Source organism: Spodoptera frugiperda, chromosome 31 (genome assembly GCF_023101765.2).
Source record: "Spodoptera frugiperda isolate SF20-4 chromosome 31, AGI-APGP_CSIRO_Sfru_2.0, whole genome shotgun sequence".
Lineage (NCBI taxonomy): Eukaryota > Metazoa > Arthropoda > Insecta > Lepidoptera > Noctuidae > Spodoptera > Spodoptera frugiperda.
Genome location: NC_064242.1, coordinates 7,051,226 through 7,073,783, shown reverse-complemented (window position 1 = coordinate 7,073,783; position 22,558 = coordinate 7,051,226). Strand labels below are relative to the sequence as shown.

The following is a 22,558-nucleotide window of genomic DNA, read 5'->3' as shown; positions in this document are numbered from 1 at the left end:
CGATGGAGTAAGCTGAGATACTCATATAGGTATATAGATACCGTACAATGTATATAGAAGATGGTAGGCTTATTGAATCAGTCTATGACACTAATAGTTGTTAACTCCGGTTATCATGGTGCGACGTCTAATATCGTACCATTAGTGATAAGAGAATCTCTGATTTGTTTCCAATTATAATGGGAACCAATATGCAATTTATCATAAATGTTAATACTGACCACAGGAATCCTTTTAATACACCATTTTTACCGACCTTGAGTAACATACAACTAGAGCAGCACGTGTTTCGCGTTCATTCATAACGGTTATCGAAGGTACGAAAGCTTAAAGGAAAACCCCTTGCGGTTTACTATGGCGCGTAGGATTCTCCTACGGTGTTAGTCACAAGCTCCTTGCGATGTATATAAGATGGTGAAGACGATGTAAGGCCATCATTCGAGTGAAGTGGAGCAACACACACCAACATGAAACTGTTCAACCTGCTAGTGCTGGTCCTCGCGGTGGTCGCCATGTTGATGGGCGGCGCCAGCGCACACCCCAAGGGCGCGGGAGGCGGCTTGAGGAAAGGATTTAAAGCCATTGTAAGTTTTACTTCCATATTAAATGAGAATTTAAATTCTTTCATAATATCATTTTACACATAGCTCCCATTCTTGGTCGCTGTGCCAATTTGGGAACACATAATAATATAGGGTAGAAACGTTATACTATAGAAATCAACGTTTCTACCCTGTATTATTAGGTGTTCCCAAATTGGCACAGCGACCAAGAATGGGTTAAAAACAAAACTCAGTCAACAAAAGCGCGTGATTAGGTGTAGATTATTTTGTTGTAGGTACAGATTCATTATACTAGTGCTTATACTGTGAAAAGCTGCTGAAGCAATGGTGTTTTCTTTCTCAATTTATTTGTTATACCACAAGTTATACATTCAAATAATAATTTAAATTACTATGCATCGGTCATTAAGAACCATTTTACCTTCCCATCTGTGAAAACATTAGTTATGAAATATTAGAACAGTTCTTTAAACCAGTCAAACCTAACCTCTCCGCAGCTGCGGACAACGTAACAGGTTACCGGGGCTCCGGCTCAAAGCAGGAGAAGGAAAGGGGTGATTTTTAATCAATAAGAGTCTGATACTCCCTCTTGCCTCATCCAAGGTGGGAGAAGTCATTGGATAACTTTACCCCCTCAAAAAATTATAAACCTGATTTATCTTTTGTATTTTTGTTACAGAAAGCTGGAATCGGAGCTATTGGTGCCATCGGTACAGGACACGAGATTTATCAACATGTCAAAAACAGAGGCTGAGGCCCTGCAGCTCACTCCAAAAAAACAATATACCTCCATAGTACTATTATTGTGTTATCTTAATGTAATCTCTTAATCTAAGATTTAAAAACTATTTTTTAAAATATCATTTAAATAAATTATTTATATTAAATAAACTGCTTTATTTTACTTAGTCTCTTAGATTATACATAATTTGTTTTCTTTATCAATCAGAATAAAGATTTCCTTTTTCTGTTCAAGTACCAACTACCCATTATGTATTAAATAGTACTTATAATATTTACAAATTTATCTCCCACAGCACAATAAAAAGTACGGTATACGATATAGATTACATAGGTACATAAATTAGACACTTACATAGATTTGTATCAAAACATTTTCACTTAATATTCGTCTATTGAAACAAAATCGAGAAGCTTGCAATAAATCAAGATTTATCGATAGTCAGCTTTCACTGGCCTAAGCATTACTCAGAGATGATTAAAATTATTATGACACTTGTTAAATCTGCCAATTTTGCATAATTGGTTGTCTACTATCATTTCAGCAGCTTTTATTTGATTGGCGTGCTAACGAACAGAAAATTAATTCAATTCGAGAACAAAGTTATTTAAATTCAGAATTGCGTTGCAGACTGGCCATTTTAAACTATTTAAACAATAATTTTACGTTCAGTACAATAAGCTTTTCACAAACAACAATCTAGTAGTCTATGACGCCTTTGATCAATTTTAGATAGATAAATCCTTTTGATCGTTTGTTACAGCTAATATTGTAAATCCTTAGTAAAATATGATAAAGATAAAAGTTTAATTTGTTCACACTTGAAAGATTTTAACTTCTGATATTTTTTTTTAAATACGATATCGTTACGAAATTGTATTTAAAAATATTATGTATACCTATTCTTAGAAGGTAGTTAAGTATGCGTGAATACACACAATGCACTATACCTTTGATATATTTTTACATAGCTAGTAAATCTCATTTTCATAAACTTTTATACGAGAATGTAGTCCCTCACAGAAATGACAGATGCTGTAACAAACTATTCATATCTAAAATTAAAATCTCGGCGTTATTTGTGTGGAAAACACGTGTTCGTTTACCTATACGTGCAAAGGGTTTTATAACTGTTAAAAAACTCCAAACACCAAAAACGAGTTATAATACAATCCTATCATTCTGCCTATGTTCCTAGCCGAATTAAAAAAAAAACTTAAAAAAAAATGTAAAAAACATAAATATTACCACTAATATTCCCGTTCAAAATATTAAAATAATTATTTAGTAAGTATCATGAAAATTAAAAATACATTCTTAATTCGAATTTGATAATACTGAAAAAAAAAAACAATGCCTAAAAGACCAACATTCAAATTCATCGTTCTAGTTAGCCAATAAAAAACTGGCACAAAATAAAACCATAGATAAAACCAAGCCACAAAATATATTTATTTTTGAATATTTGAATAAAGAACCAAAAAGGCGGGAACCCTTTTCATTGAATGTTTTTCACGCTGTTGCAACTTTTAATCTTTATCTAAAATCCACTCACGATAGTTAAAAGTAAAATAATATAAACGCAAAATAAAACATGTTTAGGCCCGAAGACCAGCAAGTTGAGATATGTTTACTCAAGTCAAATTTAGAAGAAATCGAAAATGAGTTAGTGATTCAGGTAAGAAATACATAAATATCTTTTGCATATTTTTACATATTGTATAAAATAATCAACCCAGTGAATTTGTTGAGGCGTCTTAAGTGTAGGTATTTACTAATATATTTAGGTATACAGAACCTAGGTACCTATTCAGTTATGTTATGTTTTATAAAGTAACATTAAATATTTTAGGTCCGTAATACTTTCGCGTTAATAAAGTACAATTACTTTATAATTCTATCGATCTATCTATCGATGTAACTGTGTATAGATTCGGAAAGTACACAACTAACAACGGAAATAATACTTTCATTATTTTCTTGTTGATTAGAAAAGAAGCACCTATGTGCTAAGTGCTTATCGAAATATACGTGTCATGTGTTTTATAAATGTTTTATACACTTAAAATTACAGCGTTCCGCCCTACCAGCATTGGACGCAGAAAATGAGCAAAAATATAGAGAGACTATGGCCGCGCTGCGGGTCACGCGCTCATTGAACACGGAAATTGAACGACTTAAACTTGAGAATGGTGAGTAGGTATCCTTCTTAGTATCCTCATGTGGGAAAAAAAATCTTTGTGAAAACGCCATCTCGACTGAAGAACTGCAGCCTCATAGACATTTGATGTGAAACAACGTTTGCGTTGTGTTTCGTCGTAAGCTATTAAAGACCTAATTCCCCTACCTCCTTAAAGGAATCAGTATCTTTAGGGCTCAAAATCCTAGCAACTCTGTGGATGTCAATGGGCGACGCCGATTGGTTACCCTGACGTTCATATTTATGCTCGTTTCTCACTTGTTTAACATTTTACTTACCTAATTTGTATTAATTTTATTTTTTTAAATTAAAACTTACCTAGTTTATACTAAGTTATGACTTAATCGATTAAAACAACATACCTATTTACGTAGCTAAACGTACACAGAGCTCTACAAACTTAGGATAGCTTGCCTAAGTTTCCTACTTGATCTATCTTAAATCCTAGTTCTGTGAAACAGGTTTAATCAACACCATGTCTTAGACGTGACATTATCCAAATCTAAGGAAATATAAACAATGTCAAATCAAATCTGACCGTTGGGCTTTAATAGATTCTCCTCAAACTATGGAAACCGTATTCTATAAGATTGCCATAAGAAAATTTACCCAATAGCCCATAAAATAAGGAACTATAATTTATAACATGGGCCTGGTTGATGTTGATAGCGACGGTTGTGTGGACTCATGCGCCTAAACGGTGTAGGAATAGGAAACGGGGATAATGTCAACCGGTAGGTAATTGACGCAACAACCCTATTGAATATCAATCACAGATTATTAAAATAAAAAAATTCGCCTTTGGATTTACAAACATACAAATTCATGTATGTGTGTGTGAACCCGGAATAACAATTTGTGGATTACACAAAGAATGTATACCCTGCGTGAATAAAAACCAGTAGAATTCATTCAATTAAATCATGCAACTGATTACTAAGTTAAAATTAAGAACGATAAAATTAAATTTATCTTACAGTGCGATTGACTGCAAAACGTATGCAACTGAAGCGACAAAGCGATGATATTACTAAAAGCTTGGCACGGGCACGGGAAGATCAAAATGAACTCGCAAATTCTGTGAAGCAAGAAACAGAGGCAACAGAACTTATCATGTAAGTTAAGGTTTAACCGTGTTTTCATAACTTATTTTAATCATATCAACGCGGTGTTTGATCTTCAAATATGCATTTAATTAAAGTAGATATACACTAATATTGATTACGTTACAGTTATAAAGTACGTGTAACTTTACCTATATACAATACTAGCAAAGCCGTCGAACTCCGTTTCGCTACCAATATAAAATTTTGCCCGAATTTTCTTTGCTATAAACCTCACGGAGCCCGAGACCTTTCCAACGAATGCAAAACCGTGGAAATCGGTTCGTGCGTTCTGGAGTTATAGCGTCAGGAAGGAAAACCCGACTTATTTTTATAATATAGATAGACATCATATACAATATGCATATTATGTCCAAATTACTCATATTGTAATTCCTAAACATAATAATGTACATACATCTAATGTGATTTATAGACTAAATGTAAAATTATGCTTATTTATTTATTTAATCTTTAATATACACAACACTATAAATTGTGATATATAAGGCGAACTTAATGCCATGAGGCATTCTCTACCAAAATGTTAGGGTTTAAAGATAAAGTTTGCGAAAATAAGGTACGGTAAATAAAAAAAGTTATCTAATTCAATCTAAAGCGACACAAAAATAGTACAAAGTAACTAATAACAATTTCCTTTGACAATCTTTACACGATATTTTCAAAGAATTTGCGGTAAAACCGTCGTTATGGTTGGTTGGTATCAATGCTTACGACTGCAATATCCGCTGACTGAAACCGCTGCGCTCCTTTGTGTAGTCCTGAGTAAAAATATTATGTGTATGTGTTGATACATGTAATTGTATTTACCTATTTTCTAAAGTTACTGATACCTACTGCTTACAGACGTCAGTATGAAGACTTGTTGGAAGAAATATCAAATCGATTCAGAAACACTCGAGGATATTATGTATGTAATTTTTATGCCTAATTTTTTTATTTAGTTTAACTGATAAAAGAAGTAAAGACTGAATCATTCGTTTAATTACATTCTTGGGTTGGGCAAAGAATATTTTCTAGTTTTTCGAAAATGCTCAATAGTAGGTCGTAGTAGTGGTTCATCTCAATTACGAGTAAATAGATGGTCCTCATTAACACTGAATGATATTAAAAAGTACCTAGGTGTTATAATAAATAAATTGTTAGACGTGCAATTCTGTCCACCCTTTTAATGGCGCTTTTAATGTTTGCTTAATAAATAAACTTTGTTTTCAATCAGAATGAAGAAGAAATTAATAAGGAAACAGAAAATATTAATACAACTATAACACAATTAACGGATGAATTAGAGAAGAGACAAAGTATGGCAGATGAATTGAAATCACAGCTGAATATGATTGTACCAGCTGTGCCAGAAGACATCCTTACAATATTGTGAGTAGCTAATTCTTATTTATCACCTCATTTACCGATATAGTAATTTTTAATTTATTTACCACGTAACGAGCTGAAAAGGCATCTCTATTTTAAGAAATTCTATTTTTCCTAAAATTTTAATCGTTAAATTAATTTCGGTAACGATACGAATACTCTATCAAAATTTTCGCTTGGACTAAGTATAGTACCTAACTAAAAATAATGAGCAAAATCTTACAGATACAAAGAGTTGCTCATTTATTTTCCTCTTTCATACCGTTATTCTATGTTAGTAGTGCTATATTTCAATACTTAATATAATAATAAATAAATAAAGGAAAGAAGAATATTATTTTCAGTATTTTTTAAATAATATTCTTATCAATTTACCTACCTATTTACTACGTTTCGAAATATTCGATTAGCTAGTCTCGCAATCTCATCAGACTATCCTGCATGGTCTATATTGAGCATAATTAAAGAAGAATAAACAAAAAAAAATATCTTGACCTGGCTCACGAGGCTGTCGACATGTGGAATGTAGATTCGGCTATCATTGTGCCGATAGTCGTGTCGGTCAATGGGTTGATCCCTAAAAGCCTCAACATCCATCTTAGGAGGCTGGCGTTAAGCGGGTAGATCAAGCATTTGATACAGAAGGCAGTAATTCTCTTTGTAACGGGTCGCATTGTGATGAGGTTTCTGTCTGTATGTCTGGAGCCCTAACCACCGGTAGCTTGGACCAGGCTAAGGGTCGGCCCCTATATTTTAAAATATTATTTTATAAGTAGTATTTTCAAATGTAATTTTAGAGAATTTTAAATAAATATGTGGAAAAATAATTAGTAGCCACACGTTAAGTTTACCTTTATTGTTTCAGTGGAAAACAAGAATTAGAAGATAAAATGAAGGAACTTTCTGAAAAGTTGGAAGCCTTAATTGAAAAACGTAAAATTCTTCTAGAAAACCCGAGTGCCACATAAATTCTATACGATGCGATTCGATAAGATAAGTTTTTTCACTTCCTTTTAATGTTTCCAGATATTGTACTCTTTGAATAAAATATAGTACAGGTCAATACCTACATACATAGACCTGTTAGTTATTTAACATGAATCTAATAAGAATTCTAAGTTAATTAGTATCTAATAAACCTCTTATAAACAGAAACTTTTTTTCTAATTTTTATTGTACAGCTTGCAGTGATGAGTTAGGTATTTTTATTTATATTTAAACTAGTTTCTACCAGTGACTTCGCCCGCGTTACCGTTTCAAATTTCATCGCGATCCCTTCAGCTGTTTCGACCTGATTCAGTAACAAACATACAAGTAGATGTAGTAGGTCGTTGAAAAGTTTCATGTTTTTGTACATATAAACACATCACATCTGGAAAAATATTATGGACACTTGGTCTTATTGATTTCGACCACAAAGTGCAGTGGGCGGTACCTCGTGTCGTATCTACTCCTTTGTTGGCTTCAGTCCAGTTGTTAGTAGACCGTCTCCAGTTACACCAGACGCCGGCACCATGTCTTTCATAACTTTTGATGTATGTCGGCGAACTAGATACAATGCCCGTATCTTTGTTCACTACTCAAGATGCTCTTTTATTCATTCTAACAATAGCTTTGCTATAAATAGCGTGTAAAGTGAAAAGAAAGATGCATTACATGCATTCCATGACTTTCTTTTTTCTTATCATCATGGAGTAGGTACATTTCAGATACAGAAATGTAGGTATAAATACCTAAGTTATTCGACAAAACTTTACACTTTACGACAAAGTTAATTAATGTTACAACAATGATACCGTAATATTGAAAAGGTTTTGACATAAAGGTACATTAATAAATAATAAATAATTTTGCCATTTTCCAAACTTTTATTTATAAATAAAACATGATATTTGAGTTGACGATACTTAATAATATAAATTAATGAGATTTTGCGGCGGACGCTAATGATGGTTTGTGCTTATGGCTGCGAGCATTCTGGAACCCTTGCTGTACCGCTCCAGCGATTGCTGCTCCTTGCAAGAATTTACCCTGAAAATAGAGAAAAGATTTATGTCTTGTTCAAAATAATAAGATACGTATCGCTATTTATTTTATACGTTTTATTTTTCCTCCTTATCGTGGTCTAAAGCTAACAGGAAACTTAGGTACTAAATATGCAAAATCATTTAACATCATCAACCTACATCTTGCACGAGCCAATCTCAATAATAATTAATTATCGTGAATTTATAGCTGATTTACCTTATACAAGACTATGTTGTGAATTCCAATTGTACGTAAACAAGTCAATGTTGGATATAAAAGAGATATTGATATTACATTTAATCGTAAAATTTTAGTGTAGGTACTTACCAATCCATCTTTGAATCTTTGAGTCCAAGGTTTTGTAGTAGTAGTACTAGTTGTGCCAAATAATGAGCCAGTCAATGTAGGTACAGTTGATGTAGCACACGTCACTACGGACACGTGTGCGCATAATGCGACTGCTAAAAGAATAACAAACGCGATCTTCATTGTGTCTTCGTCGTGTGTCAACTTCGAATCACCTCTAGCCCACAGTAAAACTTCGCTTGGCTTTTATAATTCTCGAATACAGGAAAATATTTAAAAAATAACCACAAACTCGCTTACAACTCCCCATTCAGCTTCCAAGTCATTCTATCATTGTGTGTTTTACTAAAAACACGTATAAACCCACGATGTGACACATCAGCTTCATTTATTATTACTTTATTAGTTCTACCTTCATAATACTTAGGTACCGTGCTAGGTAAGTTACCTACCTAAAGAAGTCTTTGTAATATTATACTTATTTTAGGCAGGTTAGCTACCTAAATAAATATTTGTGATATACTTATTATCAGAAGACTCGAATTTCTTGGGTACAAATTTTTAATAATTGATATTGATGCGTGATTACGTGCCTTAATATGCACCTCTGCTTACCCCTTCGGGCTCAAGGTGTGAAATTGCATTGATATGTGACAAACCAAATAAATTTTGTTTAGTACGAATTTAAGCAAGTTTCCCAGTATCTAAATGGAATTCCCCATATGTTAATGTGCACAACAAGTGCGGGAATTCAAGGAAACACTCACGTAGACAGTGTTTGTAATAATGAAACTATACGTGAGGCGGGAATATGACTTAACACACGCCTGTCTTGGCTGTGTGTCAGATAACTTTACCGATACCATATCCCTATTATCAGATCAATTGTAAGCTCCAAGTTTTGCCATTATCACTCTTCATGCTGTAATAGCGTCAAATTACTATAGGAAACAGAGAGTAAAGTTCTCAGAAAAGGAAGATCCTTCAACCAGGCGAGGTGATCGTGGCTGACCAGCTTTCTTGGGATTTTCTATCCTTGTTTATTCGCATGTAAACTTCATATGTGCGATGTCGGGTTTATGACGTCATCCGTTGAATTGTTCGTCTTCTTGTGCGACTTCTGTCATCTGACACTTGTCATGTTTCGCAAACAGTTAAAAAATGGATTTATAAATGTCTGTCTGGGCAGATTGTTATCAAAGAAAAAACACACATTATCGTTCAACAGATTTATTATTCAGTATTTCTTATTATGTGACAAAACAAATAAGATTTACATAAAATAATGTATTTTTAAAACTAAATGAACGTTATCTATGAATAATATTAAGATTTAAATTTATATTATAATTCAAATTATTTACGGAGAAACAAAAAAAAACATTTGGGAGTCATTCGAGTACCAACGATAGTCTTAAATTTTTTTGTAGATAATTTTGTAGACTAGAAAAGATCGATTAGAATATTAGGGTAACAAGTTTCCCACCAATCAATTAAATATTTACATTTATGTAATTGTCAAAAACGGTTTTTCGTAAATTGACCAAAACCTAATACTTGCTTAAAATTAAATAATTTAATAAGAGAGGCATTATTTTTAGATTTAGGCATATACGACTACAATCTATTTTTGATTTGGGAGATAATCCTATGTTTAACTAAAAATAATGTACCTAAACACTAACTTCACACCTACTTTGGTTTTCAAATAAGCTGTAATTCACACTAAATCTACGTACATATTTTCTTTGTTTGCGTCAGTTAGTCTTGGGTGTACCTAAGTAATGTTTTTTTTACAAATAACTTTTATACTAACATGTATAAATTACTAAAATAATAAATGCGAAAGGGTGCTGCTTTGTTTTTTCTGAAATAAATTGCAACGGAGCACTTTTATGGTACTTATGATTTTGTGTGGCTTTCTTAACAAGCTGGAGAATGTAGGCTAGTATAGGCTGCTATTTTTCAGGCAAGAGCTAGTTTAATATTAAATAAATATACTGTATAGGTACTTAATGTTATCTTAATGCTTCTTCTTGTGTTTTGGTTTGAAGAAGCTGTAGACATCATGCGCCGTACTAGCTATGTTAATCGCCCGGAGACCTTTGCCCTGAAAAGAAGAAAATTCTACATTAGACTGCGAACTACTACAATCCTGACCCATAAAGATAAAGTGAAACATAGGTATTTAGTTCATATTAAAGTAATTGTCAAGTTCTTAAAAAATATTGCAATATAAAGTCTAAAAAAGGATACTTACAATCGCTGTGCCCGCCTTTTTAATTGCCTTCACAGGTATCTTTCCTGGAGCCGCTTCGGAAGGCACCAGTAGTGCAACCACCACGATGAAGATCACAAACACTTTTGTCAACTTCATTTTAATTGACAAGTTTGTCGTTTATTATAAAAAGTCCGATATTTCAATCACAGAGTTGGTACGCAGTAAGAACTTGGTAATGACTTATGCAGTTGAACAAAACGAGCCGCGTTTTATACACGAAGATAGTATAATATCGGGGACTTTACATATCCCAAAACGGTTTACAATTCGAAATCGTGATGCATTATTTATTTATAGGTATAAGTATTATGTAGATACACTGTTTAACTTTGCTCGTGTTAATTTCTGTGAAATACGCGTCTGAGTGATTGCGTCATTTTATGTTATTGTGATAAATACTTATAAACATCCCGATAAGCTATGCTCTCAAAATCTCAAACAAAGGTTCATATCAAGAACAAACAGATTTATTAACATTATTATAGTGATTAAATCTAGTTAGTAAATCAAGTGGACCAGTGTTACTGATAAGTAAGGGTTTCAAGGTTGTATATTGTTGTTCGTAAGTAGGTTCTTTTTATTAGGTATGTTGATTTGTGGTCCGTATAGCTGTTACTGCCTATAATATAATAAGAAATTGAATTGTGTAAACAAATCATCGTCATCGTCTCAGCCACAAGACGTCCACTGCTGAATAAAGAATGTCCACACTCCAACTCCAACAGTGGACCGATAATGGTAATAAATAATGTAGTTAGCAAGGAAATATGATTCAGTACTTCCAAATACACGGGGAAAAACAGACATGTGCCAATTTGTACCTCACTCATAACCTTTACAAACATTTTTTAAAGACATCTCATTAAACACTGATAACGCAAAAATGTTAAACAAAGTCGAAATCTTTGTTGTTTTATACAGTGAAGGCCCTCTCTATGAGTTGTAGAAAATATTAAATAGTTAAAGATTGATGTAGCCATCTTTCTTCTTTTTTTCGCTGTATAAGCATTACCCATCATTTCTGACGTTACATGTTCCGACTTTCCGTAACATTGACAAATTACTTACTCCAAAATAAACATTGGTATTCACATCGTACTTTTAACGAAAATACAGTAAAGAAAAATGTTTACAGATAAACACAAATGGTACGGTATAGGATTCGAAACGTATGTTCAGTCAGCACCTTTATTTACTAGCATGGCAATGAAGATTGGCTTAGTTCAGAAACAGTAACTTATTGTACTAAATTGTATAGTTTTTAACCAAGCCACTTCTTCTTTAACCATTGGTCGGTTCAGTAGCCAACTAATGGTTACTGTCTCTATGCTGAATCAATCTTTATTTTTGTACCTACGCAGTAAATAGCTGTGGCGAAGTTCATTATTATCATTTCAAACTCAAAGTCGAAGCATTTATTCCAATTAATCCTAAGTTAGTCACTTCATCATCATTATCACCTTATTATGTGACTACTGCTGAGCAAATCCTTTGCTCAGATGTCCTTTGTGGACCTTTGGACCATTAGACCTTTGCTGCAAAGATCCTCTGCTTCTTATAACTAGCGGTAGCTAGTTGATTAATAAATACACTTGCTCAAGACGAATGATCAATCGAAACTTAAATTTGACTTATAATTTCTAATTTAAAATTATTTTTATGATTATACTATGAGGACAGGTTTCACGAATAACCTAATTAAATAATCTTAGAAACTACATATTATTATATATTGTAATATAGATAAATTATAACTTGGATAAAGTCACATTTGTGCATGCATGAGAATCGTGCGCCTTAATCTCCAGTCCACCAGAACACAACACGACGTTTATAATATACATTAGGTATAATGTATTCTCCTCTGCCCATCACTTCTAGGAACATAGGTTTGATAGTAGTTTTAAGTTCACGGGGACTTTATTTCGGTTCTCAGAATATACCCAATGATAACACTTGATAAAATTGTTGATAAAAGTAGTTTAGAATTGATCATAATATGGATAGTTCCAATTATGTAGCTGTGCTTGTTGGTTCACTCAGCTAATAAAGAACGTGCTTAGTATTTTTTACCTATATCTTACACTTACCTACTCAGATACTTGCAACATGCTACACAACCCAACTCAAACCTATTTAAAATTTTGCATGCAATTCCCACCCTGAAACGACTCATAGATAGATAAATGAATACAGTCGTTTTCGAATTTATTTATTTTATTTTGTTTTTAGTATTTGTTGTTTTAGCGGCTACAGAAACACATCATTTGGGAAAATACTCGTATATAGTTGTCGCTGTTTCATTAGGTTTTTATTTAGCTCTAAATTAGATACCTATTTAAAATATAAAATAAATTAAATACTGTTATAAAAATAGTTGGCAATCCTACTGCGACCCCTGAGATACCATTTTTTGATAGTGGACGTATTACGGCTGATGATAACGAATCATGCTTCGTTTTATTCAAATTAAAATTGTCTTTCGGGCGTCTTCTGATTTGTTGCGGTTCCAATTGTTGATTGGTTGCGGTTATCTTCTCTGTTACAGGCTGTTCCTTATTTGCGAATGTATCATAGATTTCATATCCAACTACCCCTGTTTCCGCCACACCGGCAATTGCTGCCTGTAATTTATTTAAAATAAATAATTTGTATAGATACTCAGATACTTATATATAATACTATAATATGTTTAATGTACAGAATTTACACTTCTGCAGTTTTATTATACAAATAATAAAATTATAGATAAACACTTTGGTAACTTACCATTACTTTACCAATTTTTTTCAGTTTGTTCCATTTACGTTTCCGTTTCAGTTTTTCCGAAACTACACCATCAATGAGAAGTGGGAGCACTATCATCAGTACTATAACGATTAACTGTGTAAATCTCATTTTATGGTAGACGGTGGCCAAACGCTATTTACTATAAAAAAATGCTTTCTGCTACCCTGGGAGCTTCACAAAAGAAATCGCAAATTTGACTGTGACGAAACTCATTAGACCCCCGCTTATATATTGCAGTCTAATTGATTTTTATTTTAGCTTTCCCTATTTAGGTACTCATTTGTTACATAGGTTAGGTAGGCTATAAAGTATAATACATAATAGAACTTGTGTAACAAAAAGGCAATATTAATAACGAGTTTTGTTTTTTAGTAATAACTAAGCAACACCTAATAATACAAGCAAGGGGTTAGTTTAGGTACTCACATCACGCTAAGTAACTTTTAGTTAAGATATGTTTTAGAAATACTTCGTAAAATCTGGGAACACAATTTAGATATAATATGTATATATCGGAGAACAGTTCGTGAATACACTCAAGACGACCGCTGCCAGCCCTTTTTCCATGAATGACTTCAAAATCAATTGGTTTAGTTTTAAGTTCTCACCAAATTGTAAAGATAGTGTGATCGACACATCATGTTAATTAGGTAAGACAAAAAATACAGTTAAGGGCTGCGACCCTGCAAAGAGAAAGCGGTTTTTAGGGACGCTATAGGACCTAGCCGATACGAGGAAGGGTCAGAGGCACATTTCCTTCATGGGACACGGTTGCGTGATCACGCTCATCTCTTAAGACAAATTCTAATTGTAAACTAGTGTAGTATTAACAACTTTTGTAAAAGCTTACATTACGTTATTGACTGTTATCATTGCGAATACAATATTGTAATAAACATGGACAAACAATGTAGTTCTCATTACTACCGATTATTGCCGCGACGACACCCCGACTCCGTCATATATGTTTTAAGATTAAACCTAGGACCTTTCCCAAGGTATTTTTATACAAAGATTACTTACTTTTTGCCTCGAAAATACAGCCGTACTCAGTCATTTAATGGTTAACCATAACCCAGTCCTTAGCAATCGTTTTCGGAACAAAATCGTTACTAAGGAACAGTTTAAGTAATTTCAGTAGTACGGCTGTTCATTTAGTGACAATTAGTTAACCATAAGTAATGTACCTAAAATAATAAATAAACTGGTTCTACTTGCGTAAATTTCGATGAAATTCCCTTTGGAGGAAATATTAAATAAAATTACATAACTATTAGGTACAATCAACAACGACATAATAAGTGAAAAACATATAAGGTCCTAATTATGTTTCGAACAGTCCTACTAATTATTTTCAATTAACAGCATAGGTACCGCTGTACCTACCTATATCATTATTATGAATAAAAGGTAATTTGAATTTATGAAATGAGCTGGCTATATTTGTTAAAGTCAATTATTTTACAATTTAATAATATAATAATTATACTTTAAGTCTTTGACTGCCAATAGAAAACTGTTAAAGGCAAATCTTGCGCTAACCTAAGAAAAAGAGGATCCTCCGACCAGGCGTGGTGATGCCTGGCGGGTTTTCTGCCTAACTGATGTTCATTGGGATTTTCTATCCATATTTATTCGTATGTTAACTTCATAGTCTACTTAAAAATGAAAATGTGGTAGGAATTTTAGTTTACCACAAATAAAGGACAATTAATATGGTACTATATTCCTGACGTTGCAACTATCCATTCTATGTGTACCCAAAGAAGGGCCTTCAAATATATCTATGCTTGGTAAGGGTAAAGACTTTAAAAATAACAGGCTATCTCAAATAATGGGGTAGCTATCCCATTTTTGCCCTCCAATTTCTTTTGTTACAGATTTTATAAACTCAAAAAAAAGGTAATTTAAAAAACTAAAAAACCCAACTGCGTTTCTTTATAATATGAAAAAACCCAAACAAGAAAGTCGTCGTACCTAATTGAAGCAGTCGGGACCCATTCTAGAAAGCCAGCCGTATGTGCCCTCACTATGTCTTCATATTTAGAATAAATGCGTAATATATCACCATTGCAAACATGCAAAGCTGAGGCGGGTCGCTCGTATTAAATAAACAACACAGGTTTTATCAAAGTTTTAATTTTAGCATACAATTGATAGAAATCTGTTAGAGCAAAGAACCCAACTATAACTGTATGTAAACATTATCTTGGCCTAATGACAAACAGTGATGGAGGTAGAAAGCCTCTATCCCTGATTTTTCCTGTTCTTCACAGCCTTATAAGCATCGTGCACGTGTCCAGCCGCATTGATAGCACGAAGACCATTCTTCTGTATAAACACACAAAATAAGTTTTTAAACAAAGTTGAAAGATAGGTGGGAATTGGGATTATCCTAAAGTTATACTTAAAAGGAATTGATTTGATTGTATAATATAAAATGAAATGTCTCGTGTGAGAAATTTTATTTAATTGTGTTGGGTTTGTGTTCGCTATTAAACTGGGTAAACTAAATACCAGAATTATGTAAATTAGCAACTAACAGACGTGCTCCATGACTTTCTTTTATACACAAACAGGTTCAATATCTGTTCAGAGTAGAATATTTCATAAAATATATAAAAACGGACTTACAGCAACCGACCCCGCCTTCACTTTGGGATTAGCTTCAATAACACTGATTAATAACGCCAGAACAGCCAGCAGGACCACGAAAGATGCAAACAATTTCATATTGACAGACTTTTCTTACAAAAGATAACACGGAATCACAAAAGAAGACACACAACTGATATTTTTCCTCACATTTCCATCTTTTTATTTGTTTTCAGTATTCTTACGATTGCAAATTATTATCACCATATTAGTGCTGATTATAATATAATTGAAACCGAGAGTTATTGTAAGGAAAATATTGTCTGGATTCCAATGAATCGAGGCACTACTTAATTTAAATTTAATTGTGTACGTGACTTACTAGTCACGTCCACAATTACCTAAATTGAAACACCTTCGTATAAGGGAGACTCCCGACTTGGTTGGTAACAATAATGTTTTGTTTCAACCACATAATTGCATAGTCACGATTTCATTGAATTCATGTTATGCTATATATATGATATGTTACGTATATGATTTAATTTTAAAAAATGACATAACTTGTGTATGTAATACTAGCTTCTACTAGCGACTTTGCCCATTTTCTCATCAGATAAATTGTGGTCTATAATTAGACTACTGATATATTCATCCGACGAGAACATGGGCAGATAATATTAATGTTAATCCATAATCAATCCCTGTAATGTTCCGAATCCATCCCGTTTCCTTAGCCATTTTGACGTGATTGAGTAACAACAAACTCACTGATATAGATACGTTCACATTAATAATATTTGTAACTTTATATACTCGTATGACTTGCAAAATCAAATAATTTTGTCCTACAGGAAAAGCATGTAGGCACATATTAGAGGAGAAGAATTACTTTTTTATTAGAATATCTTCTCTAATTATTTCAGGTGATTGATTTCGTTGCTGATGATCAAAGACAATTAGTTATTCATACCCTTAAAACTTAGGACTTTAATGTTTTCCACAGTGTATGTTTTAGTCTTACAGGTAAAAGTAACAATTATGGACCCGGTTTGAGCACCTCAATTTTGAAGATACACACTCACCAAAATATAACATTATTTAAAACATTTATGATTTAACTTAGTTTAGAAATGCCTAGAGATCTTTAAATCTTAAAATATACTTAGTAGGCAATTACTTCAGACTTTCTGGTTATATCTTATCTGGTTGTATAATGATTGTATCTACTGTAGATCCTGGCTGTAGCGGTTGGAGTTGTAGCGGTTTTGGAAGGTTGTGGCGGGCTTGTCCCATTTAAGAATAGGTACATATCAACTTAATCGAAGCTAAAATTATATCCCTAGGTAAATAACATTGCAAAAAAAATCTACAGTGCCACACTAGCAGTGTGGTGATAGCATAGTCTAATACACTAATCACCACCGGCACCACCACCACTGCTCTCTGATAATCCTGAAACTTTTTAACTGTGATTCAAGCTGACTCCTTTGTGTTTTAACAAGCCTATAGTTGAATTGTAATAGGTGTATCTCACTTTACTTTTAATATAAATGCACGGTTACGATGAGAGCACGGTGGCTAGGCAACCCTTTGTCTGATACACATATTGTTGTTCTCGATCTGGGTCTGAGCGTTTGTATGATATAACTACGACACAGGAGAAAATTCTAGCGTGGGGAAAGATTAAAAAATAATAAAAATAAAAAAGAGTAACACAAGTGATGAGGATCATTTGTGTTGTGTGAACGTTCGGTCAGATCCATAAATATACAAATATTTGTTGAATGTTTATTACGCAAACACAAGTATAAATTGCCTACTGTACTATTGCCTTAATTTGGCAATAAAATTATTTAACCATAAAATAAGGAAAGCTAAAATAAAAATTAGTTCAATTGCAATATATAAACGGGGGTCTAATGAGTTTCGTCACAGTCAAATTTGCGATTTCTTTCGTGAAGCTCACAACGTAACAAAAAGCATAAAATGAAATTCACGCCAACGATCGTGGTACTGATGATAGTGCTCGCACTACTCGTGGATGGTGTGGTTTCGGCTCCGAAGCGAAGACATAGGAAAACGCTATCAAGAGTAGGAAAAGCGTTTGTAAGTTATACACTAATAAAATGTTTATGTTTGTTTATCTAAACTAAATAGCTAAACCGATTCCCTATTTTTTACTTTTTAATAATTTCTCTTTTTAAATTTAAATCTTGAACTTTTGGATTTCTTGAAATATTATTAAAGGCTCGCGTCAGTTTCCGCGTTTGACAAAGGCTTCGGGTAGAATTTTAGTAGATTCTAATTATTTATAACTATGTGATCTCCAACCTGCCTGCCAAAAGTGGAGATTATTTTAAAACTTCTTATCTAGAGAAGGCCCATTGTAAGACAGTAAACTGTGATGAGATGTTGATGAAGTCAGCGTTTGGCCAGGAGAGTTTCCTGGTTATTAGTCCGTCTTATCTACTTTTCTAAAGTCCTATTAAAAACATCAACAATAGTAATACATTAATTTTATCTCAATAATTCATAACGTTTATTAATATAAATGCTGATTACATCCATAAATGTATTCAAAAACCTTTTAAATTTATAACAGTTTAAAACTGTCGAAGCGCTGAGTGCAGTAGTAACTGCATACGAAGTCTACGACATATTCGCAAACGAGAATGAACCTGAGTCGGAGAAGACGTTGCCGAATTCAACAAACAGAGCCCCGACAGAGAAATCAAACATAGTGCCAACAAAATCACCATTAAACAAAAAACCAAAAGTGTAATGATCTAAAAAACCAAAAGTGTAATGATCTAAATAAATGATTATTTAAACGAATGTTTTTTAATAACATATTTGTTGACTCAAGTCTTGTACTTGTACAACTTACAAGGACAGGTCAGGGACTGACACATACACTGAACTTTGCTACGAGTAGGTAAAGATACCGCGAGCTCACATATGTTATTGAAATCCGCGAGCTCACATATGCTATCTAAAAACATGGCAGAGAGGTATGGTAAGGCTCCTCCTTTAATAAATGGACAGTACTGTATACTGTTCCTAGTTCGTAGTTCCCCTTTTTCTTGGGACAAGTCCGCCTCAACCACGTTTCACCAATCACGAGAGTTTCTGTTGTGCTGTGATGGGTCCGTGCATACTGCACTGCATATGCACCTAAATTCCCATGGCAACGAGACCCAAATCAACAATTTTATTAGGAAAATTAAAACAACTCATAATTGTTACGTGCGGCAATTGAACCCACGGCACATACCTACGATCACCCAGACAGCAATCATATCCTAAAGTTGTTACATATATCTAAAACTTTAGTATTATTGATCATTACCTTTCTTTAATGCAATTTAATATTTTAAATTTGATTGGTTCAGCACACAAAAACGTATTTCGAATATTTCAAGAAAGTTTTAACGACTCTAAAAATATGTTTAAGAAAGGCGATTAGCAATCAACTTGATGCTCTAGCAACTCTAGTGATGTAAATTTGGAGACCAATTTAGAAATTAGGAATGATTAATGATGCTTAGTACACGTTTGAGCACGTTGATTACTTTCATGGATAAAATTAATTAAGATATTATGAAAGATGAGTTTCCATTTCATCCATTTCTGATTTAAAATTCTGGAATTATTAAAATATTTTTTCCTTAGTTTACTTTTCCTTAGTTTTTAACTTAGTTAAAGTTATTGGGATGGACTGCATCAAAGAAAAACAAAACGAAAATTGGAATTGATTGATAAAGTAAGTACCTATAATTAAGACATTAAAAAAGTTAATCAATGTTTCTACCTACATACATTTTAGATTTAAATTTCAGCCATGATCGTCCCAGTGCAGGGCAAAGGCCTCCTTTCACTCCTCTCCGTTTAAAGCATAAAGTCATACATACCTACTTACTAGTAGAATTTTGTTAGATATTATAAATCTCAACTTAGTAGTAAGATGAGAATTTATACTCTAATTTTAATATTGAATTTATATCCAATAGGACTTACAGCTTAATAATTGTGTGGTCTGAGTAAATACATGTATTAAAATACCAATATGTTAAAGACTTAATAAGTATTACGTTATTATAAGGTAACCCAATAACATAGTTCATTGTCCTTATAACGTTTCGTTATAGAATTCTAATAACCTACATTATTACATGTCCTTTTATTTACATATTATAATTCCAATAATAATTATATAAATAACATTTCATTAGTCAACAAAAGTAGGCAAGGGATAAACTTGAGTTTTAGTTTAATTTGAACTGGCCTATACTTGCGACTTCGTCCGCGTGAAATGAAGACTTAGATCATGTTCATAAAAATTGATTTAGTACTTTAGTGCTGGAAAGTGGCTTAACTCGAAATTTCTGTAACATTCGATTTTATCATAAACTGGCGTTATAAAATATACTCTACAAACAAAGAACTAATCCATAAATTTGGTAAAAATCAATCGTATGTCGTGGAATACGGAAGATATACTAAAATGTATTGAATACTTTATTTTTCTGAGACTTTCTGGATAATTTCCGACGACTTACAGTTTTTGGATTCGGTCACTTTCATTCTAAAGGTGCGATTTATTGTGAGTTACTAAATTACCCCTTTTACAACCACTATTGTAAATGTCTTTGCATTCATTTTCACTCACAATCCGCTCGGTATCTGCTAGTCATTTTTTTAGTTCTTATGTACTCTAAATAAAAAATACAGTACAATACAAAAAGTCTATGCATTTGACCACATATGTAGAAAGATTAACAGACAGAAACAATACGTAATTTGCATACGAACTGACATTGGCTCTGTTTGTGGGTGTCATCATAAGTACTTGTTTTATTTTTAAATGAGTTATTATTTTATAGTCACTTAAAATACCTAAGAACTGGTTTTACCACGGTTTTACTATAGTAAATGCACTATAGTTATTTGGTTGTATGCAGCCTTGGCCAAGCCTTGGTTAATACTGAATTAATTTTGGGTGGAAAACGAGCAGGCGGATCACTTGATGGTAAGCAATCCGCTCCACCCATGGATACTTACAACACCAGGGTGTTGTTGACCCTTTGGGTATTTGGAGATTGGGGATGAAGGGAGGTGAGAGGATTTCGGTAAACTCATTCACACGGCGAATCACAACGTCAGCGTTGTTACAAGCGGGCGGCAATTTTCTGTGAGGCCGTTGTATTACTTTAATCTAGGTACATTCGTGGCAGAGCATGGCTCTCCCACGTGAAAATATTAATAAAGTTAGTCACAACTATTTCACTGCGGTTAATGCCCATAATTGTAATTTAATATTGAAATACCCAATAAATTAATTACATGTTTACATTTTCTCCATCTACAACATTAGAGGATACGATTGCTGTCTGGGTGATCGTAGGTATGTGCCGTGGGTTCAATTGCCGCACGTAACAATTATGAGTTGTTTTAATTTTCCTAATAAAATTGTTGATTTGGGTCTCGTTGCCATGGGAATTTAGGTGCATATGCAGTGCAGTATGCACGGACCCATCACAGCACAACAGAAACTCTCGTGATTGGTGAAACGTGGTTGAGGCGGACTTGTCCCAAGAAAAAGGGGAACTACGAACTAGGAACAGTATACAGTACTGTCCATTTATTAAAGGAGGAGCCTTACCATACCTCTCTGCCATGTTTTTAGATAGCATATGTGAGCTCGCGGATTTCAATAACATATGTGAGCTCGCGGTATCTTTACCTACTCGTAGCAAAGTTCAGTGTATGTGTCAGTCCCTGACCTGTCCTTGTAAGTTGTACAAGTACAAGACTTGAGTCAACAAATATGTTATTAAAAAACATTCGTTTAAATAATCATTTATTTAGATCATTACACTTTTGGTTTTTTAGATCATTACACTTTTGGTTTTTTGTTTAATGGTGATTTTGTTGGCACTATGTTTGATTTCTCTGTCGGGGCTCTGTTTGTTGAATTCGGCAACGTCTTCTCCGACTCAGGTTCATTCTCGTTTGCGAATATGTCGTAGACTTCGTATGCAGTTACTACTGCACTCAGCGCTTCGACAGTTTTAAACTGTTATAAATTTAAAAGGTTTTTGAATACATTTATGGATGTAATCAGCATTTATATTAATAAACGTTACGAATTATTGAGATAAAATTAATATATTACTATTGTCGATGTTTTTAATAGGACTTTAGAAAAGCAGATAAGACGGACTAATAACCAGGAAACTCTCCTGGCCAAACGCTGACTTCATCAACATCTCATCACAGTTTACTGTCTTACAATGGGCCTTCTCTAGATATGAAGTTTTAAAATAATCTCCACTTTTGGCAGGCAGGTTGGAGATCACATAGTTATAAATAATTAGAATCTACTAAAATCCGAAGCCTTTGTCAAACGCGGAAACTGACGCGAGCCTTTAATAATATTTCAAGAAATCCAAAAGTTCAAGATTTAAATTTAAAAAGAGAAATTATTAAAAAGTAAAAAATAGGTAATCGGTTTAGCTATTTAGTTTAGATAAACAAACATAAACAATTTATTAT

The 22,558-nt window shown here is 33.3% G+C and overlaps 1 protein-coding gene across 1 annotated transcript; it reads left to right on the top strand.

The window, feature by feature from the left end:
• The first annotated feature begins 2,785 nt into the window (after positions 1–2,785).
• LOC118276411 (lamin-like protein) lies at positions 2,786–7,155 on the top strand. The gene is made up of 6 exons (XM_035594710.2): positions 2,786–2,983; positions 3,380–3,497; positions 4,485–4,620; positions 5,476–5,539; positions 5,849–6,003; positions 6,866–7,155. Exons 1-6 carry the CDS (start codon positions 2,900–2,902, stop codon positions 6,966–6,968), a joined length of 660 nt encoding a protein of 219 aa, XP_035450603.2. The 5' UTR covers positions 2,786–2,899; the 3' UTR covers positions 6,969–7,155.
• Positions 7,156–22,558: the final 15,403 nt, after the last annotated feature.